The sequence below is a fragment of the Barbus barbus genome (assembly GCF_936440315.1).
Source record: "Barbus barbus genome assembly, chromosome: 8".
NCBI lineage: Eukaryota > Metazoa > Chordata > Actinopteri > Cypriniformes > Cyprinidae > Barbus > Barbus barbus.
Window position 1 is genome coordinate 24538472 of NC_136736.1, and position 27384 is coordinate 24565855.

The window sequence follows — 27384 nt, forward strand, 5'->3', positions numbered from 1 at the left end:
TACAATTATAGGTTCCCTATTTTCTCTATTTGAATGCTTGATAATAATAATAATAATAATAAAATAAATGTATAGTACCTTTAAAGAAATGTATTAAAGTGCTTTACATTAAAAAATACAAGAAAAAATACATATGTCAATCTATAATAAGTTGACTTAAAATATATATAAAAATATTTTTGGCATGTTCACCTTTTTTATGATAGGTCAGATCAGAGCTAACCGGAAGTGAAGTGGGAGAGAGAGGTGTGGGTGGGGTCGGGAAAGGATTTGAACTCGGGACGGCCATAGCGCAACAGCACTGTATGTCAACGCACTGCCCAGGCTTTTGGTGCTGACAAATTTTCAGTATTTTTTGAAAGATATTCAAATATAATTTAAAAATTCCAAGTTACTGTGCTTCACAATTTAATCTAAAAGTAGGTTCCACATCTTAGGTGCATATGCAGAAAAAGCCCTATCACCTATGGAAGGTGGAAACGTGTTTGATGGACAACCGAAAGAACAAGCTGAGAAGATTGAAAATTATTGTTTGGGGTATACATTGTTATAAAATGAGACAAATAATCTGGAGCCAGGCCATAAAGTGCCAGATTTGTATGCATCAGAACTTTAAAGTTGACTCGAAATTTAAGTGTTGCACAGTGCAGAATTTAAGTGCTCGAGAGCCAGTGCTGCAGAGATCTCAACATGCTCATCAAAGCTGTTGTGTTTACCTGTATGGGGGTCGACGCGGAACGCTCTTCTCTCGTTTCCGCTGATAATGGAGTATGTAATCTCTGCGCCTGCTTCTGTGTCTCGGCTGGCTGCGTGCACCCGCAACACCTGGGTGCCCACCGGAATGTCTTCTGCGATGGTGGCAGTGTACTCGCGCCGCTCAAACACTGGAGGGTTGTCATTGATGTCCAAGATGGAAACACTGACAGTGGTGAGCGAGGAGAGACGGCGTGGGCTCCCACGGTCGGTGACGCGAGCGCGGAGGGTGTAGAGCGACTGAAGCTCACGGTCCAGAGGACGATCCAGATGCACGACGCCTGTCTCCTCATCGATGGAGAACACACCATCAGCAGAGTCCAGCAGTGAATACAGGACCTCTGCGTTAGAACCTAAAAACACACATAAAGCTCAATGAGATTAATATTGACATTTAACCCCAAACAATTACAGAGTAACACTGGTTCTATCAGTAATGTTTGTCAATTATTCCTTCACTTAATGCACAACTGAAACTCTGAATTTTGACCTGCTGTTGTCATATTTCTTACTAAGAAAGGACAACCAATTCATAAAGATTGCCAACAAATCAATACATTTTGCAGATTAAGAAGCTCTCGAATCAATGGCAAAGCCTCCAGCAGTTATAATCATTTGCAAGAACCTATAGTGTGTCTGTGTCTTTGTCTCATTTGCTTAACTATAATGACTTATAAATTCATCCTACAAAAGATTCAGTTGTAAAACCTCCGGTCCTGAGTTGCATATTAAGTGTGAGTGAGTGCCACTTATTATATTGGGGAAAGCACACACAAACAAACAAGACGAAGATAGAGTACACTAATCCCTCTAATGCATTTTTGAGTAAGCCTCATTTGTGGCTTGCTAGTACAATCCTATCTATCAAGACACTCTCTCTCATTATAGCCAGTTAACACAATCTCTTGTGTTCTACAAAGTTTCAGTCAGACCAAATTATTGCAATGCATCTGCTTTATGACAGTTCAGTATGTATGCCAGTCTATTGATCACTTGACAAACACCTTCTTATGATCATTTCAAGTCTATGATGCAGCTAGCTAGTTGTAGGCTAGTCCCATAGACCTCCACTGTAAGTGCACATCATATGAGTGGTCAATAGAGTATAATTAGTATTTTACTACTTTAGGGGCTTTCAAAAAGTAACCAGCGATTTTAAGGTTGTGTGAGGTAAGAAGAGATTGGTTGTGTTTTGGCTAGACTTAAATAAAATAGGAATGTACACAGAGCACAGAATGTATCTGTTTGAAGATATGGAGTACAGAACAAAGGATGATAAGAGAGGAATCCATGCAAATGAAAATCAGAGAAAAGTCAGAGTAAAAAAGTACTAACAACAGATGAACACTGACAGGCCATACTGTTGCAAAATTGGAGAATATTTAGGGAAACACACTTATATACAAACACAATTTCTATTTTGATATATTTTTAAATAAATATATCATTGATCTGGATATTGAAGATCTTACCTGTGTCCAGGTCTGAGGCATACAGGCGAGCCACAGGTGTGTTTATCTCTGTGTTTTCGAACACAGTGAAGGTGTAGGGGTCAGCAGTGAACTGTGGAGCGTTGTCATTGACATCTTCGACTGTGATTTCAACTTCTGCTTCACAAAAGCGTCCACCTCCATCCAGAGCACGCACCTTCATCTTGTGCACCTCCTCTTCTTCACGGTCCAGAGGGAGCAGTGTTTTTAATTCACCTGATAAAGCAAAAGCACACTTTACACTGTGTCCTAACAAGAATGTCACAGATAACAGATATTCCATGTAAATAATGAGTTTTTGTTCTAACCAGCTGCGACCTGAGTTGCCCTGCCCATTATGTAATGTCACTGGTATAAAATTGGTCTTAACTGTGTCAGAGTGTTTTGCATTTAAAGGTAAAATCTTTTAAACTTTTGGTCACACAACACAATGTCACCTTCACAGAACTTTTTTCGGTCATAGCAACCATTTTCATCAAACAATGTTGTTCAAAACCCATAAGACTTTCGTTCATCTTTGAAATGCAAATTAGGATATTTTTAATGAAACCCAAGAGATTTCTGATTTTATTTAGGATTTACCATATTTAAGGTGAACTATGTATGTGCACTGATCAATGTTTTCATTTAAATTAAATTCAATTAAATTAAATCCTTAATTAAACTTTTTAAAGCATCAAAGTTTTGGTTGCATGGACTTAAATAGAGGGACAGAAATCTCCCAGGTTCCATTAGAAATATCTGTAAAAACTGGCTTGGAGAAATTGGCAGAATTTTTCTTTTTGGGTGAACTAACCCATTGATTCATTAGCAATTTCTGTGACTTTATGTAAACTCTAGTTTGAAGGATCCTTGATGCTGCTTCCACACACACAAACAGTTCATTGTTCTCTCATTCTTCATATCGGCAAAGCTTCTTTATGTATATTTATTATAGTTGTCGCTTTCTAAAAACCCCAAAATTCACTCCCCATCAATCACTTTAAACATCAGCTGGCACTGCACTAATGAACAAGACACAAACCAATTCCACTTTAAACTATCTCATCTGTCAAGTCAAGTCAAGAGAAAAGCAGCGAGAGAAGGAGACAGTCATCTCTTTTATGAGGAAATGATCTGACCTAATAATTTCAGCAAGCGAAAGCTACGTTCCATTGGAGCGGTCACTGATTTAAAACGGCCCTTTTGTGTGCCAGCTGTTTGGTGTCGACCTTTTAGCTGGAGTGCATCTCAAGGAGGAATGAATGCAGGGTGTCCAAAAGTTTCCCCTCGAGGGAAGCTAAAACCATCCTTGTGCTGAGAGGCTTTAAGAAATAGAAAAGATTAAAGAGGAGAGGGATGGTGAGAAATGAGAGAAATAGCAAGGGAGAATAAAGTGTAGTCGGCATGTGGGCGGCTCGGAGAGTGAGCTGAGAAAAGAAGCAAAGGGAAAGTCACCCTCGGCAAAGCAGCCGCCAGCTACCAGGGGTCTGTTTGGCTCGCATGAGAGCACACTTGGCATTGCTAACTTGCAATAATGCTACACTTCTTTTCCACTATGGAACGAAGAGGAAAAAAAGCGAAGCGAAGAAATTCTCTGTGCACACTAAACCCACACAGAAGAACAGTAGCACTCCTTCAGTTTGCGAGCCAGCATTCCCTGCCTTCACACTTGGTGTTATCAAAGAGCCAGTGAGTAGCGCCTTTACAATAGCTTTTGTGTTGTAGCAGTGTGACGCTGTCACAAACCCACTGTTGGTTTCTGCTCTCTTTCCGCCTGGAACTGATGTTTAATTCACACAGTTGAGAGACAGCTGATTTGAGTTAATATAGCTGAAGTGGGGTAACACTTGAAATGCTTTATTAAAATATTTTGTGTGAAGTAAAGAAATGAGAACAACAATACTAGGAACAGAATTCCACGGTATTCACTGTAAAACACTAATAAAAGCCCAAGGGTGTACACCCTTCCCTGGAATTATAGAAGTAATTAAATTAGAAATCATTATGGTTTTAAATGGGATGTGTGTTTGACTGCAGGCAAAACTAAATGATTGTGAAAATGTTCTGTGTGTATGAAGCATATATTTGTCTGGCTGTTGAGACAATGGTCTTAGACTGTTCAGATTTTTGGGGTCTGTAAGAATTTGAATGTTTTAGAAAGAATGCTCATCAAGGTTGCATTTATTAAATCAAAAAGTTTGTGAAAACAGTAATATTAACGTAAATAAAGCGCCAGTAGTTAATACTGAGAAAAATATCTTATTATCAGTGTAGACACTTTTAATATTTTGTGGAAACAGTGATATATTTTCTTTCAGGATTCTTTAATGAATATAAAATTCAAAAGAACAGGATTTATTTGAAATAGAAATCAGTTGAAACATTATAAATGTTTTCCCTGTCACTTTTGATCAATTTAATTCTTTCGTGCTGAACAGCATAACATAAATCTTACTGACTGCAAACTGTGTGTGTGTGTGTGTGTGTATTAGTGCTGTCAAATGATTAATCTCGATTAATCGCATCCAAAATAAAAGTTTTTGTTTACAAAATATATATGTGTGTGTACTGTGTATATTTATTATGTATATATAAATGCACACACATGCATGTATATATTTAAGAAAAATAAGTTGTGTTTATATTTTAAATATATTGTATGTGTGTGTTTTTATATATACATGATACATTTACACAGTACACACACATATATTATGTAAACAAAAACTTTTATTTTGGATGCGATTAATCGCGATTAATCGTTTGGCAGCACTAGTTAGGGCTGCATGATTATGACAAAAATCATAATTGTCGATTATTCCCTTGAGACTGCAATTGCAATTATTAATAACGATTATTTTGAACAGATTTATGCCATTTTTTGAAGCTGCATGCCACATTTTTATTAGGGGTGGCACGGTACACAGATGTCACGGTTCGGTACGTACCTCGGTTCGGGGGTCACGGTTCGATACAATTTCGGTACAACAGGGAAAAAAAAGACATCTACTTTGCTCAGTTTCTTTTATTTTGATGTGAAAATGCTAAATATTATTACATGTTATATATATAAAATCTGTTTTGTTTTCATTGTGAGTGTACACAAATAAAAGCAGACCTTTAACTACAAGCAACAGCACAAATAAAAATACAATAGAGTAAAGATACAAATAAAATAATCAGTGATTTTCAGGGGTTTTTTAGGTACAGAAATTGAAGTATGATTAAAGTAATCAAAGGTAAAACAGCATTGCATATTTGACTGTATAAATTAAAGATTACTCTTTATTAAAGTTACAAAAGCGATTCAATCAAGAGCAGTGAGTGATTTCTTTGTTGTTGCTGTTTATTTAATATTAACTGTCACTTTAAGAGAAAGCACTGATACTGTACGCCCAGCCGGCTATGTCTGCTATAGGATACTTACCAAGACGGGCATTTTGACAGAATTTTGTGTGAATTTATCCATTAAAACACAATACTTCAGAGAGAGCTTCATATTTGCGCGCGTTCTGAGGCGCAGGTTTGTGCGCTTCAGATGAGCGCACGCACAAATCTTCTCACTGCGCGCGCGAGCTCGCGTCCTCTGGCTCTTAAATATTTGAGCTGGCAAAGCTTACATGACTTTAGTCTAAACACCGATATCAACGTGTGCTGTTCAGGTCTCACCTGTGCGCGCGCTATCAGCACCCGGGTGATGACGGAATAAATGCTCATATTCCAGCATACGCACTCGCATTGAACAAGAGTGAATGATTTGTCCACTTATTTTTTTTTTTTCTTTCTCATCGCTGTTGTTATAATGTACTGGGAAGCCAGAATGCGCATCCATTAACAGAAACATACATTAGCCGAACCCTATTTGTTTTACGTGTTATTTATAACAAACCACATGCCTTGTCAGAATTCAGTTGAACCGCGGTCCTAGCGCGTGCCGAACCGTGTGTGGAGAACCGTGCGGTTCGGTTTTTTTCCGCGAACCGTGCCACCCCTAATTTTTATATAAAATTTATATTTAAAAAAAGGCTGAAAACACTCTTCCTGAACTTGTATTGCTTTTCTATAGCATGGAGCCTCAAATGTCAACTATACATTGGTTTGGTTTCTTCTTTAAACAAAAAAAAAGGTAAAATTATGCATGGTATAATAATGTTATACTAAAACTAAAAGAAAAAAAAAGATAGAAAAAATGGTTTACTAAAGCTATATATTTAATTTACAATTAAACAGACGAAATTTCAAATTACAGTAACATTTTACTGCACAATTAATATTATCAGGGCTCCAGACTAATATTCGAGAGCAGTGGCACCAGCACCTGATTTGGTAGCACGGAACATGTAATATTACAAGTTTTGTCTCTTAGAAACGCACATTAGAACCGGAGCTTGAGTTCAGAGTAGCAGGAGCTTGAGTTGGGATGCAGATGTACATTTGACAGTACCATTGTGAAAACTGTAACAGCCTCATCTTTTATACATAACCAAAATCACAGCACCTCATTACCATGGTAAAAAAGTAGCCTAACTATGGTTTCTATGGTGTTTGCATTGAAAAACAGTAGCCTAAAGACATTCAGTCAATTACAAATCCACATCAACTGATAGGATAATGAACAAAATAATGTAATTATTTTCCATTACTCCTTTAACATATTTAGTATATTAATAATATAATAATACTCAATATGAATATCCTACTTTTCTGCCACCGTACCATTGTTACCGTTAGTTACTACAGTAAAACTATGGTAAATGTGGGTGATTTGTGGATTGAAACGTCTTCTAACTGGATTATTATTGCACTGTTTCTGCTGCTTTCTGCATCAGTATTGATGAGAATAACAGCTCCGATTTATTTGGCTTTAAACTAGTTTAAATTATAGAGATGCGATTTGTATTGGAGAACTCTGCGCTGAACTTGAGTGCTTCTTACTGGATTTCACAGCGTTGTTTAGCGCGCGATCGCAACCGGTCACTGCAATAAATGCATACGCTCTAAGCTCGCGCTGCGCTGTTTTCTTTTGAGGCAAGTGGATAAAAGGTCTGTGTGGCGCGCAGTTCAAACGAGTACCGTTAGTTTGTTCCGCTTTTGACACGTTTGGCATTTAACATATCTATCATGCACAACAGAGTGACAACGACTATTAGACAAAATGTATTTTATCCAGTGTGTTTGAGTTTGTTAAACCCCGCGCTGCAAACACCTCTTAAGCACACAGAGTAATGCAAGTGGGAATTTTTAATTGTTTATTTATTTTTGTAATCACGGCTTTGAATGATTATGTAATCGTGGCATCCATAATCGTAATCGCGATTAGAAATTCGATCAATTGTGCAGTCCTAGCACTAGTGTATATATATAATATTCTATATACTAATACTAAATACTAATGCATACCTGTCTCAGAGTCGATGCTAAAGTGCTCTGATCCGGCCCCGAGCAGCTCGTAGGAGATCTGTGCATTGGAACGGATGTCAGCATCTGTGGCAGAGACTTGCAGGATAAGCCTACCGGCAGGGGAATCCTCTGGGATGCTTTCCATATAGAATGACTGAAAAGAACAGAAAGGGAGGCATGTGAAAAGCAGAAATGACTTCACAAATGGGATGACAGTGCCAAAAAGAAGAGAGAAATGAAAGTAAAGAGAAAGAGTTTGGTAATAATTGTGACCCCCCCAAATTAAAAAGAGTGCTAAAAGATTTTCACTGCAGGAGTTCTATTAAATTAACATTATTCAAAAAGGAACACAATACATAAAAGAAGCACATTAGCCCTCACAAAACCCTCTCACAGTGCAAAATCACTCTCTTTGTTTCTTAAATGCTGCATTTCACATAAGGACCTTTTCAAATCCCTCCTGACATTCTCTCTTTCTCTCTAAGTCTCGTCCCATTTAGCATGCACAGCGGGTAGGCTGCGCCCTCCCATTAACTGACAGAATCAGACTACATGACATTTTGCTGCAATGCACTTCCCACACACACATACACACAAAACTAACATTCATACCTTCTCACAAATTGGGCTGTTGTCATTGGCATCCAAGACCTTGACTTCAACCACAGCCTTGGCTGTGAAGGTCCCGTCAGTGGCCGTAATGTTCAGCAAGTAATTGTCCTTCTCCTCCCTGTCGAGAGGCTTCCGCACCGAGACCTTCCACTCGCCTTGAGTATGCTCAATGCCAAACTGCCCCAAGGGGTCTCCACCTTCAGAGAGCACACGAGAAACGTCAGTCAAACTAATGAAAGTGAATGGCAGTTAAAATTATTATTTATTTGTGTGGTTTCCTGTTATATGTGTAGTAGCTACAGTAATGGCTCAATTTATAACTGCTTATATTTCACAAGTTATGGTGAGATATCTGTGCAATGTGTACTCCACGGCATTCATGAAGCTTCACTTCTTATTTGCTTGGACTTCACAATATTAACACAAAGTGTCTATGTAAATAAGTGGCAGTGTGACTTGTTATGCCAATTTCTGTCATCACTCTACGATCAGGCGAAGACGAGTGGATGTAATGAGACTGTTCTCTGCCAGAAAGTGCTCATCTCATCTCGCGCTTGGCATCGATGTTCGCGTTAATTAATTATCACCAGGGCTGAAACATTCTTGCTTTGTTTCAAAAGTGTCATTGGGAAAATTATCCAGTTTTCTTTTTATAATCTCATGACAATTTTATAGCACATCATAGGATATTTTGCTTTAGCTGTGAGTGGTTTTCCACAGATTATTCACTGCTGGTACTATAAATGACTCCATCAAATACAACTGAAATGAAAATGGTGGTATGCAACTGCTAAAATTAAATTAGAAGTACAAAATCAACATAAGACCTACCTGTGATAAAGTAGTTGATTTGCTTGTTACTTTCCTCTGTGTCCAGGTCTGTAGTGCTAAGAATGGCAATGACTCCACCAGGTGGGTCATCTTCGCTTACTGTGCCCTTATAGATCTCTGCTGTGAACCTTGGTGGGTTGTCATTCACATCTACCACTGTGACATCCACCTTGGTACTGGCCATCTGCTGGACTTTGTCTCCACGGTCGGTGGCTAAGACTGAAACAGTGTACTTGTTTTTCTTCTCACGGTCAAGTTCCTTTAATGTGGTAATCCATCCAGTTTCACTGTTGATGGCAAACAATTCTGCAATGTCCCTTGTCTCTTGGTTGGAATCGAGATTGTAAACCACATGGCCATTAGTGCCCGAGTCCAAGTCTGTGGCCTTTACCTGTATAACAGAGGTGCCACCTGGGAGATTCTCCACAATGAAAGCTTCATAAGGGTTTGACTCAAAGAGCGGTCGATTATCATTGACATCCTTGACCTGGATACTGATGTCCACAGCGGAGACAACTTTGTTACCATCATATTCGCTTTGTGCTTGTAGCGTTAGCTGATACCATTTGGTGCTCTCGTGGTCAAGCTTCTTCTCTAGCTTCAAAGATCCTGAGCTGGGGTCAACCACAAATACCTCATCTTGGTTGCTCTCAGGAGTATTCCCTTTCACCAGGCTGTAAAAGACTGGCTGATCACTTTCGGCCTGAATGACATCTATTTCTGAACCAAGAGGAAGATCTTCATCTATGGCAAACCTGTAGTGGGACTCTATGAACTTTGGCACCGGGACCTCGGAAGCAAGAATCCTGACATAAATGGGAACGACAGAGGACTTGGCATTATTTCCACCATCTTTTGCTCGTACAAGAAACGTGTAGAGCTGGTTCTCCAATCCAATGAGGCTTTCCTTTGTTACAATGACACCACTAAACTGGTGGATTTCGAAATTCTCCTCAACATTGTCTGCATCTCCTTCAATAGAATAGGTGATGTCTGCATTACTACCTTCATCCATGTCGGACGCTGCAATCTTAAGTATGGTTGTTCCTCTTGGCATGTCGGAAGCAACATTAACTCTGTAATCAGCAGCTCTGAACTGCGGGGCATTATCATTGATATCGGTTAAGATCACATTTACAGTGCAGAAGCCAACTTTGCCACCACCATCTTTAGCAATCAAAGAAATTGGAATTACTTTTTCCAGTGCATTCTCTCGGTCAAGACTCTCCAAAGTGAAGATCTCTCCATTTTCAGAGATTGAGAACTTGTCTTTTGCAATGTCATTGACTATATGATAAGTAAGTCTTCCATATGTACCAGAGTCCTCATCTGTTGCTTGAGCCTCAGCTACCAATGTTCCAACTGGTGAGTTCTCAAGAAGCTCAACTACATAATCCACCTGGTTGAATGTAGGATTGTGAAAGTTGGCACTAATAACATTGACCTTCACAATAGCTGAACTTCTGAATACACCATCTGATACAGATACATTGATGTTGTAGAGGGACTCCATATGGGGTTTCCGGTGGTTTGATATGACTATAGCCCCAGTGTTTGGATCCATTGCAAAGTTTTGTCCCTCATTTCCAGATATAATTGAGAATTCAAGTTTACCGCTATCTGAGTTGTCAGCATCGGAAGCCTGAACCTGTGTGACAAAGTGGCCACGAGGTGCCAGTTCACTGACCGTAGCTTCATAGACATTATGTGAGAACACTGGAGTGTTGTCGTTAAGGTCTGTTACATCAATTAACACAATGACCTCACTGGAAAGGGTAGGTACTCCACCATCAACTGCTCTAATTATCAGCTTATGTGAGGGTTTTTCTTCATGGTCAAGCATCTGAGTTGTCCAGATTGTGCCTGTGTCACGATCAATGCTAAAGAAATCAGAGCTCTTATCTTTATCTTCAACGATCTGATAAAAGAGCACTTGGTTGTTACCAGTATCAGCATCAGTAGCTGAGACTTGCAATACGGATGTCCCAATCACTGATGCTTCTGAAAGACTTGCATTGTACAGTTTGGAATGGAACACAGGAGGGTTGTCATTAACGTCTTCCAAGATTACGTCAACAAAGACTTCAGCTTTGGCACCGGTTAGCGAGTCGGTGGCCCTTACGCTGAGTTTATAGGCTGGGTGGGTCTCGAAATCCAAAGGCTTTACAACCTGAATTACACCAGTATTGAAGTTAATGGAGAACTGATTAAGAGGATCCCCTTCTGTGATTGTGTACACTATTCTAGGGCCTTCAGAGTCATTAGCCTGAATGTGTACAACAGGCGTCAGTAACGGTATGTTCTCTGGGATCTCCAGACTGTAGAAGGCTTTCTCAAACACAGGCATTGCTTTGTTTACAACCATTATTGGCACTTCAACAGATGAAGGAAGTGCTGGTTCACCTCCATCTCTGGCTACAACCGTGATTACAAATTCAGTGTTAAGGGAGTCTTTATCAAGCTTCTTTGTTAATGAGATTTCACCATCCATGCTGATCTGAATAAACTCACTTAGCTCCTGAAGATGGTAGTTGATCTCAGCATTTCTGTCAACATCTGCATCAACCGCAGTCACTTTTGTGATGATGTGACCCACTTCTGTGTCAACCTGCACCAATGCCTGATAGGGTAAATTGACAAACACAGGTGGGTTGTCATTGACATCCTCGATTACCACAGTGACAAGGACATGGGCTATGTCAGATGACTTGTCTTCTCTGGTCACCTCCACCACAATATCAAATATGCCTTGCTCTTCTCGATCAAAGGGTATGCCTGTAGAGGAGAGTACTCCTGATGTACGGCTTATTGTGAATCTCTTATCAGGGTTCAAAATGGTATAAAACAAAGGTTCATTGACTTGGTTTCCCACTGCAACTATTACAGCTAAAGTCTTCTTCTCTAAGGAATTTTCTGGTACAGAGGCCTTGTATGATTCTTGGGTGAACCTCAGAGTGCTCTCCTTATTCTCTCTGACATTTATTTTTACCAAAGCTGTTTTAGAAAACCTGCCATCAGACACCCGTACTCTGAGCTCATATCTGCTTCTAAGCTGAGTGACATTTTGAATAGTGATAACCCCTGTGACCGGGTACATTTTAAACTTCTCTCCAATATTGCCTTCGACAATAGAGTAAAAGAGCCTTGAATTTGGAGCTGAGTCTGCATCTGTGGCATTGACTGTGATCACTTCCACTCCTTTGTAAGTTGGCACTAAGACTGTGGTTTCATATAGATCTTGGTTGAACTGAGGCGGGCAGTCATTGACGTCCAGGATCTCAATAGTCACGTTAGCAGCCTTCTCTGCAAAATGACGGGGTATTCCCATGTCGTGGACTTGTACAGAAAAGCGAAACAAAGATCTTTGCTCGTAATCCAATTCGCTGATGGTTCGGATTGCACCAGTACTAGAGTCGATGGCAAAGTAATTATGAGCAAATGGCTCAACAATCTGATAGACCAGTCTAGAGTTAGCATCATGGTCAGTGTCTAAAGCACGGATGACAAGTGGTGTGTTGTCTTTAGTGAGGACTACACTGTTCACTGGAGAAGACTCGCTAACCATTCCAGTGAACTCATCTTGAATAAATATAGGTGCATTATCATTCTCATCCTTCAAGTGAATCAGTAGAGTAGTGTTACTAGCCAGACCGGCCATGTTGGTTCCCTGAATGGTTAGTTTGTATGATGGAATAGTCTCATAATCCAAAACTGAATGGGTCACAACCACTCCAGAGTTGGGGTTAATGTCAAATGCTCCATTCACATTTCCGTCTTTGATCTGATAGAACACTGATGATTGGCTGTTGGCGGTAACTAGACTCACAAAGGCTCCAGGCAGAGCGGTTTCACTGACTTCAGCAGAAAACTCCTTCTCTTCAAATTTAGGGATGGCATTGTCAGAAATAGTGACAGTTATGTCAACAGCAGCAGTAGCACTAAGCGGTGGTGTGCCTTTGTCAGAGGCTTTCACAGTTAGCTCAAATCGGTTCTTGTTGCTACGGTCTAGCTCCTTCGCCACAGTGATGGTGCCCAGGATAGGATCAATAGCAAATGAATTGGCCACGTTTCCTAGGAAGGAATATGACAAAGATGCTTCAAACACTTGCTAAAAGGTTTAGATTTTAATTTTCAGAACTCGTTAATTAAAACATTTTGTGTCAAACTGCTTTAAAGAATACATCTAATTAAAAACATATTGATGCATTGATTTAAAGTTAAAAATGACAAACTTTTAATTTGTTTCAATTTATCTATAATGAATATTTGAGTTTGTCAAAGAAAGTAAGCATCTGTATTGTCTGTATTGACGCCTGAGCGTCAGTCATTCAGTATGTGAGCTGAACAATGTTTGCTGTCTCATACACGCGCACACGCGCGCACACGCACACACACACACACACACACACACACACACAGTGCATTTCAATTCATTTCTGTAATCTCAGACATTTCAAATATGTGCATTCTCAAAAGGCCACTTGGCATCATATCTGGGCTATGCTCTGCTTTAAAAACTCTCACAGTTTGGTGGACTGCAGGACCCTTGGCTGCCACATTCAATATCTCCCACGTTTTTAACTCTTAACGTTTAGTGGCCAGCATTGGCTACTCCTGTAGATCTCTTAGCAACATCCCGTGTTAAAACAAAGAAGACAGGATAGGCTTATAAGCTTTGTCTGTTTCTAATTACTATTGGCTTTCCCGTGTTCAGAAATCATATGTATACAATATGTAGTTTCCTGGACAAATTGGATAAAAGTCAAAAGCAATAAAATCAATCAGATGGATTACCTGACTCAATGCTATAAATGATCTCAGCATTCTGCCCTTTGTCTTTGTCAAGAGCAGAGATCTGAAGCACTGCAGAGCCAATTGCAGCAGACTCAAACACAAGGCCCACATACGGTGAACCAGAGAACCAAGGTGCATTGTCATTGGTGTCCTGCACATTTACAATCACACGCACCAGGTTCCGCTTCACAGGAATGTCCTGATCTCGTACCTGCAGTGTGGAGGGCAGAGGAAGGGATATAAAAAAGCAATTCTCCAGTAATTTCAACACTTTAGTAACAAGCTTATGTGAAACACATAAAACACTTTACATTCAGGAGATTCACCTCCGTGTCGATTGAATTAAAGAGAAAACAAACTGCCAGGATAGTTAATGGTGAAGGATGGCTGACTGGCTAACATTTCTAAATCAGACAGAAAAATCAATTGGACAGATGATGCTGTAAAGCAGGTAGCAGACCACATGATCTTACCATGACAGTTAGTATATGTTGGTGCATGGTTTCATGGTCTAGTCTCTCTGCAGTGTACAACACCCCAGTTCCAGGATCTAGTCTGAACTTGCGTAGACTGAATGGGTCAGTGCTACTGAGGAGGGTGTAGGTTAGCTTGTTCTTCTCATCCTGATCTGTAGCTGTAATCCGTAACACCTCTGTGTCAGGTGGGGTATTTTCAGGGACATTCACTTCATACTTAAACTTAGAGAACTGGGGGCGATGGTTGTTGGTGTCGATCACATTAATAAGAACCTGTAAAAACAAACAATAAGTAAATCATTTAGAAACTGTAAGACCTTGTTTAATGACCTAGTTACAGTAGGACCATTTATTTTAATGAATAATAACATTAAGTACATTTAATTTTAAATTTTTGAAGTGTATTACTATGATAACATGATTAGTATTCTATAATGAATGGTTAAAACCATAACATACACTAAACAAATAAAATATCTGGCTAACAGTGATCACTGTAAGTAGGCTAAAAGAAACCGAGCAAGAGAATAAATATGTCCTAAATGTATTACTGCTCTTAAAAGATCCATTAAAACACCCACATACAACATACTTGGCAAAACTGTAGAACATATCTGTTAATTTACAAAATAGAGAGAGAGAGAGAGATCATCAGGTCAGTAAGGACAGGCCAGTTTAACAACCATCAAGTGATTAATGAGGTTGACAAGTGAGTTTATCCATTTTTTGTTACACGTTACTGCCAATTATTTAAAAAGGATGAATTAAAAGACAAAACCTCACATCTCTGTGCATATCAGCTCAGGTAAACCCTCACAGCCAAGCTGTGTGTCTAAATTCATTCTCTTTAAAGCTCCGCCACTAGAGCCATGAAAGCACAGCTTTTGTAACAAATGAATTGCTTTCAACAATATATTTCTAGACAATTACTACTAGACTTCAAATAACCTGCTGTGAGCAAGGTTATGCATATTCTGCACGTCTCTGTTTGTTTATGAGGACTGTAATGGTTGAGCGCAAAGTTGAATGAAGTGTTATAGTTGTCTGAATATCTGTCAGTTACCACATTAAATATAATGCTGCGCTGTCTGATCAATATTAAGTTCACATGATTCATATATTAAGCGCTTCTTTAACACATATTAGTCAACTACTAGTTGTTCAGACTATACACAGACTAGTCAATTTAAAGAAAAAAAATGGCACATCATGACACTGAACTTATGTTTGCCATCTTAGACCTCAGGGGTTTAGAACTCTTAACACAGCTGCTTTGATATTAACCAGATCAAACCTGTAATCATTTAAAGGCCTGGTTACTTATGACTTACATTCAGCAATGAATGTTAAAAACCCAGCATGAATTCAAATGAGTTGTGGCTGGTTCTGATTACACTGCATGTTGACATTTTCTTTGGTTACAAATTATTGTATCATAAATGCACAAGGATGTGTTTCATTAATAGTTTAAAGTCCTGCAGTGAGTGAAATGCCAAGGTTATTCCACTGCATACTTATGAGTGTTTTGACTTTTTAGCAATTCTCAATACACACACTTCTTGTACATAGGCTAATGCAGTAATATCATTTATGAGCTGTCATTCTGAGACAAAAAAAAACCAAACAAACAAAAAAACCCATCAACTGTGTTGACTCATTTATCATCTTTTTTTTTTTTTTTTTATCAAAGTCGACCATCCATTTATTTGCATTCTGGGTGATGATTAGTGAGTGGACAGGAAGCTCCACACTCAACACAACCAAAATAGTTAGAGTTGATGTGTAAAATGAGTGTGTGCTTAAATGATCTGTCTTCATACAATCAGACATGCTTTATAAAGCCAGGATGGAGAACAAAGAAGGTGAAATGCATTGGATCGTTAAGAGTTAGACATACATGCCAGCCATCAGGGGACGCTGTTTTACATAAAACAAACAAAAGCTTACAGCTCCGTGGATCCACTGATTCAAACCAGAATCCTCACAAATGGATTGGCCACATATGTGTCCCACTAGTCACATATGTTTTCAAGCGCCTGGTCGGGAGTGAAAGTTGGAATATGTGGGACAGTTCTGGTATATCACAGAGTTATAATGAATGAATGAATTACCTAGCAGCAACCATAAAAAGTGCACCATCTAGAAAGCCTTATGCTTTATTTGCATTGTATTTGCATCATATTTACAAACATCTGAGATTCTCATATACCCTAAACTTGGGATGAGTGACTGTGCTACTGTCATATGTCAATAAATATAAATACATTAAAACCTATCAATATATTATACATGTGCACATAATCGTAATTGATAATATAGTTCAATACATTTCTGAGGGCTCAATTACAGAAGATGCAGGTCTTCTAAATAAGCATTTCTTCAGGCATTTCTCAGTGCGGTCACTAAGAAATACACAGTGTGTAAATGATTTAATGCTTTTAAAATGCAATGTATTTCTTTGATGACAAGCTGAATTTTCAGCATCTGAATTTTCAATGTCACACGATTATTCAGAAATCATTCTAATATGATGATTTGGTGCTGATGAAACATTTCTTATAAACATTACAATTAAAAAATAAATAAAATCTTACAGACCCCACACGGTAAGCTGTACACAAAGCAGCGCTCCGCTCACAAACGCTGCTTTATCAGACATTACATGCAAGACGAAATGAAAATGACATCCAAAATCTAATTTCCGTAGGCGGGATTTATTTTTGTGATATCACAAATACAGGAAAACAACTTTGTAGTCCAAACGAGCCATTCGTTGTAGTTCTTGAAAAGGTATTTTTTAAAAACGAAACATCTCCCTTTGGAGTGGACTTTGAGATTTGTAACTTTGTAGATCTTTTTATGCCCAAACATACACACTACACACTGACTAAAATACAAAAAATGAAAACGCATAATAGGACCCCTTTAAAATTAAAATTATGCTGATTCACTATTTGCTTTTGTAATAGTTTTGAATACTTCATAAAACATAATTGCTGTAAAATCCTTATTTCTCTTTGGAACATATATTTCTCAACCATGTTAGACAAATAAAGGCAGAAATAAAATTGAAAAAAAATCTTAGCTGTTAGCTGCCACTTGCTCTCAGCTCAAGATTAGCCCATGTGGGTGTGTGAATGTGGGCAACACTCACACTTGTCCTGACAGCATCAGCACGTCCCCTGTCCCTGAAGAACATGTTTGGTTTTATCGAATGCCAAAGGTCGGGGAAGAGAAATCTTTGCCTTTTTTCTCTCTTCTCTTGCCTTCTTTCTCACACCTTACCCTGGAGATGTGCCGCCTGGCCCTGGCAGCCTGGCTTTTTTTTGTAATTCATGCCAGCACAGACAGTCAACTGAAAGCACCGGTGTAAATAGATGAAGCTAGTAGCTTGTATTTGTTTATATCCTACCTGCTTTCAATGATGCTTTAGAATCAGCACAACAGGCTTCATGACTGTACTGTAAATGTATAGGGAAACAACTCAAAGGAGCTCCACTAATGTCTAACACACACAGAGAAAGAAGGACAGATGTAGGGATTCGAGGGGAAGTGGTGAATGAGGGAGTGATTAAAGGAAAAGATCAGAGAGTGTGAATGACAGATGAAGAAGGATGCGCGTGTGAAAGAGGAGAAAGATGAGGAACAGAAGTGAGGCACAAGAAGTAAAACCAAGAGAGTGAGAAAAGCAGAAAGGACTGTAACACTATATGAAAATGAGCTCTGTATGTGTGAAAGTGATATATATATACAGCATATATACACATACATCAGATGGTCCCTGAGGGGGGCTATTACAGAAGCTAGCAGCCTATTATTGAAGAGAAATTCCTGTTATAAACTCCTACCACTTACACTATGCATGCAAACGCATTACCTCCCACACATGGACATCCGATAGACATCTCAGATGCAATAATATATATATATATATATATATACAGTATGGGCAACAACAACAGCAACGTGGAACATACCAGTGCTACTTTTAGCAAGAGATGTAATTTTAGACTTCAGACTTAACTGCATTTTAAAATTGGTCACAATTTAGGCTTTTTGAAAGTTGTTTCGTTTTGCAGCTGTAATCCAATTTGCTCAGCCGATTTATAATGTTGACCCTCATGGCCGCCTAAACGCCTAAATGTTTGTCTCAAGCAGGGTGTTACTAAATCACAAGCATGCACATACCTTGAAAACTCTCTTATGCAATTACATGCATGCTATTTATTGGATTTAACATCTTTATTGCACCAGGGACATAGGTATTTGTGGTGTGCACAGTTATTGTTCTGAAAGGTTGGGGTCAGTACTTTCTTCTGCAAAACAGATACTTTTGTTCAGTAAGGATGGATTAAATTGACCAAAAGTCGCAGTAAACATATTTGCAATGTTACAACAAAAAAATGTTCACATTCGCAAAGTAATTTTCACTCGCAAATGTAAGTAGAGCCTTGAGTTATCCAATCATTTTCGTCTAAGGAAAAACTCAATGATGGATATTGTTCTCAAGAGCGCTCCCTCAAAACAAGAGTAAGAAATCACAGGCACAAATGGGCACTGTTCACCCAGATCCCCATATTTCTTTGTATGTGACATGTCTTTGGGAAAATGACTTTGGCACAGTCGCAAACACATAGTTGCCACACATTCTCTCAGAATGCCTAAAATGGGATTACACCTAGCATACATTTTCCTCCCCCTTTGCATTCTTTTCTTCCCTTACAAAATAACCATAATCCCTCATTGCCTGTCTGAAATGTGGTGCTTTTGTTGAGATTAGGGTGAAAGAAAGATAAAAAGTGTGGACATAAATGGCAAAAACAATGAAAATAGAGCATGGAGAAGGTCTGGCAAGCCCATGTGGAATACACATGACTTTGATTTAAACAAAGATATGCGGCTCCACGAAGAGGAGAGAGCGAATCGCTTCAGGAGAGGGTCACTAGACATACAAAGGCAAAAGCAGAGCCTGAATGCAGATTTGTGATTAAAAATGTGAGTTAGTCGGGTTGCAAGGATAACAAATTCATACAAATAAATAAAAGCCCCTCCTTGTCAGCTGTAATCTGTTTAAGACTGTGTTTTCTTTCGGGGATCACATGACAATTTCATGAGCCAAGACGCACATTAGCTGAGCTCCGTGTATATAACCCGTCTTTTACTTTTGTTCGTTTTCTTTTCTTACATTTGGGGTAGGTTTTTCGTTTGCCGGTTCTCTGAAGATGTCACACAGTCGGAAACTCGCTTATCTTTCACCATCATTCTGATTGTGGGCCGAGCCGACATTGAAGACAATATGGCGGTCATTATAAAGCGATTTGAGGACATTTTGAAGGCTGAATTAGCAGCAATGCACACCGAATTCGCCTCTCACATGACTACAATCCAGAATATATGCTCCAAAGTTGACTTTTTAATCGGGGAACAGAGAGAGCAGAAAAAAGTGATCGGCGAACACACTATGTGTTTGGATGCCCTCGAGCAGCAAGTGACTTAGCAGATGCAGTAATCTCCGCCTGCTGGGAAAACCTGAAGGGGCCGAGAAGGATGACCTGATTGGCTTTCTGAAACGGTCTCTGCCGATCTGGATCCCATCACTTGCGGGCAGAGATATCGAGATCGAAGGCACGCATCAAGTTTACTCCAGAGCTCCCAACAGATCACTCCAAACCGCGAGTGTTTCTCTTCAAACTGTTACGCTACAACGGCAGGAATTTGATTCTAAATGAAGCACAGGTCCTGTGAAAACGGGTGATGGTGCGATGTTGAGCTTCTTCCCACGACTTCTCTCCCACGACGGCAAAGAAGCGGTGCTCCTTCAGTGCAGTAGGGAAGGAATTGAAAGAGGCAGGTCTGCAGACCTTTCTTCAGTATCCTGCTACGCTGAAGTCTACGCTTGGTCTCGTTCATGAAACACGACGAGACCAAACTAGTGCACTCACCGGACGAAGCGCGTCAATTCCTGAGCTCCATTCCCGATCCTCATTCTCCTGGGATGGATAAGGGTTTGATAATACCGAGTGACTCGACTTCTGATTTTCTAATCTAGATCTTCATGTGATAATCGTCTACTGGCAGTTCTTCATGTAAGATAGGAAACTTGGTATCACTAATGTAGTTTTCAGTGTACATGATGCAATTATTTATGTTTGTTTCCTTGTTATAGAGAGTATGCTCTTTTTTTTTTCCTTTTTTATTTTTTAACCCCACTTACTCGTGTGAATTCAAAGTTATTCTGTTCTCTTATAATAGGGCTAATGGCGGTGTTCTAAAGAATGGTACTGGCTGTCATGTTAGTGTCACTGATTAAGACAGGGGAGGGCGGCAGCTTGGGGTTTTCACCCCAGTCTGTAAAGTTTTATGGGGTGGGTTTTCTTTATGTTAATGGTTTTTTAAAGGCAAACTTGAGTTAATTCATTTGCAGTGGTATTACTTTCTCTCATTTGTTCAGTTCACTTATTTGATAGTAATGACTGAAATCAATATACTAGGTTGTAATGTCAATGGTTTAAATGGCCCCCATAAACGTTCAAGTTTTTTAGAACTATTGCGGCGAAAGAGGGTTGACATTGCTTTGGTCCAGGAGGCCCATTTGTGGAAGGATGGTGTTTATGGATGCAATGGTAAATATTACAAGGTGGTCTCTGTTGCTGCGACTGATAGAGAAACTAGGGGTGTTTTGATAACTGTTTGAAGAGATTTGAATGTTCTCATTTTGGACAGAAATGGTGATAATGCTGACAGAATTGCCTGTACATCCCTTGTGAAAAGTAATTCTCCCCACTGATTATTCTCTTGTTTCTGCTTCAGTTGTTTGCTCTTTTCTCCGAACAATCATTCAGACCATTGTCCATAACAACTATCTGGTCTTCTACTATCTTATTTCTTCTCTTTGATGTGTAGTTTTTGTATTCATGTGTTATTTTTATTTCATATTTTTTTTATTCTTTTTTCGTGTATTTCAGTTTGCATTTTAATAAAAACAAAACAAAACAATTGTTCACCAAAAATAGACTGTGTTTTCTTTCAAACACAACTGGTGCATGATATTGTTGCAGATATACTCGCTGGATCACATGCTGAAATTGACTTTGGCTATGAGAAGCACTTGCTTTGGAACAGCTGCATCCAAATACAACAGGGTTCCAAACTCATTAGTTGGTCAATGAAGAAATCAAAGATGAAACATGTTTCAAATGGGTTATATTACTCATCCATCTTTCTCTTGCTTTGTAAGGCGAGATGAAAGCCTGCAGGCGTGTGTTTAATATTGTCTCTTTAATGTTTTAAAGGTCAAATATTTGCCTGATTTGTTCGTTTGGCCTCGTTTTCTTTCTAGCACCTGCCTGAGTGTTTACAGAGGTATTTGAAAGTGTTGAGTATAAACTGACTTTTGTCATTACTAATTAGCCAACAGACTGAAAACTCCTGTCAGGGTGGTCTAATGTACCGAGAACGCCTGCAAGGGAAAAACAAACTGTCTTTCCTAGTCTAGTAGTTAGACCAGTACTGAGACACCTGGAAAATGTTAAAACAAGCTATAGAGTCTGAAAGTGAATAGGGGTTTTATTTATAGTATCAATTAGAAGAAAATCTCCAGGTCATATTTCACCACAAAAAGAAAAAGAAAAAAAACATTTTTATTATAATTATATTTAATATTTTGCAAAAATAATATGATTTTCACACATTATTTTATTGAAAATTCTCTTTAATGAAATTTACTTGTGTCAAAGAATCTGTATCATGCAAAAAAATCTCATATTATGAACGATATTATTAAGATTAAAAAAACACAGACATTATAGTAATGAAAAGTCAAATGAATACATTTTCAGTCATTTTAAGGATCAATTCTCTCTCTTAATTAGTTGCTTTTTAGTACTTGTAAAGCACACATTAATGCCTTATTCTGCATGACCATACTTTAATATCTTAATCCTACCCCATACCTAAACTTAACTATTAATAAGAAGCTAATTTGGAGTTTATTAAGGCAAAAGTGTCGTTAATAGTTAGTTAATAGTGAAAATTGGTCCCCAAACTAAAGCGTGTGACCATATTTTCTTCTTCTTTTTTTAATGCAAAATATAAATTATGCTTTTCCCTTTGATTATGGGGTGAAATAAAAACCATATTTGTTTTGAGATTCACTCAAAAGCTTGTCTGTTGTTGATTTTCATACTTACAAAAGAACTTAATATCAGTTTTTGTTACAGGAGACTAAGAGCAGATCAGCTGACTGATCTAGATCACTGATCTAGAGCCAGTTTAATGTTTCTTATCAAAGCTTCCATCTTCATAGGTCAACAAATTCAACTGAACCTCAAGCAGTAATGATTATAACCACATCAGCATGATAAACCCAACACAAAAGAGTCACAAACCGCAAAAATGTGTGCACAAGCAGGACCAGCCAAAGCCAGATGCAGGGCACTGAAATCTGCACTCTGTGCCCTGTGAATGTGACAACTGTAACTGATTCGACTTGAAATGTTTTAAGGCCCTACAATGGCTTTAGCTAAGCAGGGCTGACCGAGAGACGCTTTGAAGAGCTGCAGCGCAAAGCCTCACAGTGTCATGTCACTGTCTTTGTGTTTGGAAATTTCGTCAATAAGAGGAAGAGAGAGTTGGATGGTGGGGGCTTCAGTTCAGGATATTCGTGGCGGTTAATTTGGCGTGCAGGAATGTATGTGTGTGGTGGTATCATTGGCTACAGTGGTCTGCTTGATCACAAGAGAGTTCCGACAGTGTTGCCTAAACATATCCTGGGAGGGGGGTTGGGGAGGCGGTCACAATGCAGGCTCTGTTCGAGAGAGTGAGGGCACAAACACGGCCCTCAACCAGAGAGCCCCGCTCTTCAGTGACCTCTTTAGGACCATATGCAAAGATTTATTCTCGATCCAACAGGAAATCAGCACATAAACAGTACAACCTGTTTGGAGATGACATAAATTATGTAGAGACGACCAGGGGCAATGTGTTTTACACTTATACCACTATAAATCCACCCATAGACCACTATAAATCTGCCGGCTTAATCTTCTAGTTAAAGAAGAATACATATAGGGCTGTCAGTTTAAAGCGTTAACTTAATTAATTAGTAAAATAATGCAATTCAAATATTTTTACGCAGTTAACACACTGGCCCCGTCCCAGACCTGTACATCATCTTACATATATATATATATTTGACTGTTGACAAATATGATGTAGGCAACAACTCCATAAATGCAGTTATGCCCTGAAATTCTAAATATTGGAGCAAAAAAATGTCCCTGTATGAGTTTTTGTCTCATATTTACATCATATAAGCAATATCACACAAGCAGGGAGAGCAATATCACACGAGTGCTAATTTTGTCCTGAATATCACGAGTTTAATTGTGATTTTATACAACAGTTCAGTAAATAAGAAGTTGATATTGTGTTATATATAACATATAACACAATATTATGTGTTTTTGCTTAATTTTGCAGAGAACATATGGCAGTTGTTGCGCGTCTCCGAGCAACACAGCGGTGTTTAGTTTCTGACTGAATCCGTGTTTTGAACGAATCGTGTGAACCAATGATTCAAAGGCCCATTTATGTTCCATAGTTTATGTTAGGCTGTTGTAGCCAAAATGTTTGTTGAATCAAATAAAATATTTAGTTCTAAAGTTACAAATTGTAATGTCTAGCTACTTGATACTTCCTCATTTAACACAAAAATAGCTTTAAATAATCTTTTCTGGGTATTTTCACAGTCAAATTTATTTTGCGATTAATTAAACACATCATGTAATTAGATTAAAAAATTTGATCGACTGACAGCCCTAATATATTATGATATTGTAATATATTATATTACAAATGCAGAGTTCGAAATAAACTGACAGTAAGTCTGAAAAACCTTGCAGAATCAACTTCATAATGCACATTATTGAAAGGTGTGGTTAATGTTCTCATGGGATAAACATATAACTGAATTAAAGAAAGACAGTCAGACTGTCAGAGAAAGCAAAATGAAAATGCAGGAGCCAGACGGTTTCATCCTCCTCGCACGCTCCAGGAATGAGACAATGGAAGATTTCAGGAACCCTGGCCAAAAACTCTCCGTCCAACAGGCCAAGGAATGTCTGCCAGCATGTTGTGACGTGAGGTATTTGAAGAACATTTAGGGAACCTTCAGACATCAAAAAATGTCTACAATAGCCAACCTGAATCTAACCAGAAAAATTGCCTAAAGCTTGCTAGTTTGAACCTTTTTCCTAGAACAGCTTAAAACCTGGCACACACGGAATTGTACAGAACGTATATCCAAATATACTCCAAAAAATCATTGCAAAACATGTATTTGGATTAATGGCTTTCACTTGACTCATCTACATCCGAATTAATAGCAAGATGTTGTGCTCCTTTTTTAATCCTGAAGCTTATTCAGGAAAGACCTTTGGGACCTACAGTGCAGCCAAAGAAGGGAACTCAATTTGGAAAGTTGGAAATGCTTGGGTTGCTTTTCCTTCCTTGCCATCAGCTAAATATACATATACAAAAAAATCCAAGCCATTTTTTTCCCCTCATAGTGATCTCAAAAAAGAAGCCCAGGCCTCTATGGTGAACACACAATGCTCTGCTTCCATAAACACTTCATTAGCAATTCAATTACCTGCGTGCTGACAGATCTGGTGCCATCTGTTGCATCCACCGTCAGGTTGTAATGGGATTTCTGCTCTGCGTCTAGTGCTTGGGCCACAATCACCGTCCCACTCGCCTTCCCCACCTCAAATCGACTGTCAGAATTACCACCTGTTGAGAGGAGGTTTTTACCACAACCAAAATGGACAGGAAATTAGACGACCATCATCACAAGTTAAGCAGTTGAAGACAGGAGAGAGCGAAAGAGAATGGCACAGGTGGCAAAAGTCAGAGTGTCACGTTTGTGGTTTTGCAGCAACTGTTTCACACTTTTTGTGTATGCCACGATGGCTGACTGAAATACATTCATTCTATTGCTGCCTAAGTGTGTGAAAACCCACAAGATAATACAGGGTCCACAATAAAAAAATGAAGAAAAATATTTAATGTAGTTAAAAAAAACACACATAATTTTGCCTTTTTTTGCACAATTATTTGACAATATTAATAGGTAGTGAAGCAGATTTGTAAAATATATTTTAAGAAATAATAATTAAAGATTATGCCAGACTACTGAAGGTTTTGTTGCAAGAACTACATTCCTTTAATGAGTTTTTTTTCTTTACATTAGGACTCATACAATGAAGCTTTCTTTAAGTTCGTTATATCAAGAAAACTAATAGTTATGTCCTCAAAAAGACATAAAAATACATTTCAATACAGAAATTAAAAAAGCATGTTCCTAATAAAAGAGGTGTGCTCAAGATATTGTATGTAAAAGCTGGAATAAAGTAATAGATTAAATATAATAATATATGCAAATAAATCAGCAGCATCTTTGACCTATACAGATTTGCGTTTGGAGATTAGAGTAACCGCATGGCATTAAAAACACCAACAGTATTGCCAATGTTGCAATTTTTTGTGAATTTGCTATCATTAATTCGCATTATACAAATATATAAGTCATCTTTCATTTTTTGATCTTGCCAGCAGCCACTGAATCACCAGCAGTATGTTTTTTTTCTGATTATATGACCAAACACAAATATAGCAATAATAAAAACACCATACATGAAAGAAAATGAGAGCACTGGGCCTTCAAAGTGAACAACACTAAGTGCATAGGCTGGCAAGGAAAACAAGCTACTCTTTATGTATATCATAGAGTGGAAAGAGACACATAATTTTGATTTAATGATCTAAATGTAACTCTTTCATTGCCAGCCCATAAGCACTTGAAAGAGAATCAACACTTGGGACCTGGTGCAACCAATGTGAAACAGTCACAACAGCATGAGTACAAAAGCACATGACAGATCTCATAATGGCCACACAGTAGAATTAGGAGATCTGCGGCAGATACCTTCTGCAGTGCAGTTCAGGTCGCAAGCCATCTGAATGATGTAAAACAGCTCTTTAGCCGCCATGTCCTCTTCCAAAGCCAAGAAGAGGAGCAAGGAGACAAACAAGAGGAGGAAAGCAGGAGGAGAGAAGCAGAAGAAACCAAACCATTCCAAAATCAAGAAGCAGAAAAGAGAGAGAAAGTAAAAGTTGTCAGTGAAAGTTTGGTTAAAAGATAAAGGAACAGGAAGAGGATGCAAACTATTAAGTCATATTATGACAGTTCTATTGAGAAGATAAACACAAAGATAGAGGTTATTTCATGCAAAGAAACTTCCTCCAAAGAGACTCATTAGAAGATTTAATCATCTTAATTTGTTACAATTTTTTTAACGGACAAAGACATTTATTAGAATCCAAGCTTCGGTATGTAAAGGCAAAACCAACACAAAACAAACTTTCCAAATCTACTTCCACTATACCTGTTATTTCAAACCAGACTGGTGTTTCCACAGATTCCATAGTGATGACCCCGACCATGTGTGCCACGGGGTCACTCTCCATGACAGAAAATGAGTAAAATGACTCGTCAAATGCCAGAGGGACTTCGCTCGGCTCCGGCTTGGGGATCCATTCGATGTGTAGACGGCAGGTGGATGATTTCTGGGGTCGACCATTATCCACTGCTTTAATCTGGTGGATAAATGTTAAACAAAATATGTCAAATAAAATAATACAACTGCAATTTAAATAACAGTACGGCTTTGGAATAATAATATTGGGAAAAATTATAATTTGAGCAAGTCTGTTAGCGATACCAAAAAGACACACTTCAAGCCCAATCAGGGAGAGATACTACTAAATGCGGGAAATACAGAATGCTATCAGAACACCTGTCACTGTGACTTTGGAAAGCGACAGATGTTAGGTAATGAAACAATGGGAGGTCTGGCAAAAAAATGTCATCGGCCACATGGGCTGGCAGGAAGTTCACTTTCCACTCGTAAAACTTCCTTCAAAGGGACATCCAAGAAAAATGTAGTGTGTGTCAAATCTGAGAGCTCAGGTTTCTACATTCCAAG

At 38.6% G+C, this 27384-nt stretch overlaps 1 protein-coding gene across 2 annotated transcripts in view; it reads right to left on the reverse strand.

Moving 5' to 3' along the window:
- The window catches only part of LOC306873875 (protocadherin Fat 1-like), a 93684-nt gene that overhangs the window by 18906 nt on the left and 47394 nt on the right, over positions 1-27384 (reverse strand). For both annotated transcript variants that reach the window (XM_079423392.1, XM_079423393.1), the window contains exons 6-14: positions 26785-26995; positions 24990-25129; positions 14336-14611; positions 13863-14073; positions 9069-13139; positions 8238-8434; positions 7626-7779; positions 2226-2459; positions 717-1106 (exon numbers count right to left, since the gene is read on the reverse strand). In XM_079423392.1, coding sequence (XP_079279518.1) covers positions 717-1106; positions 2226-2459; positions 7626-7779; positions 8238-8434; positions 9069-13139; positions 13863-14073; positions 14336-14611; positions 24990-25129; positions 26785-26995 — 5884 coding nt within the window. The remainder of the gene's footprint in view (positions 1-716; positions 1107-2225; positions 2460-7625; positions 7780-8237; positions 8435-9068; positions 13140-13862; positions 14074-14335; positions 14612-24989; positions 25130-26784; positions 26996-27384) is intronic.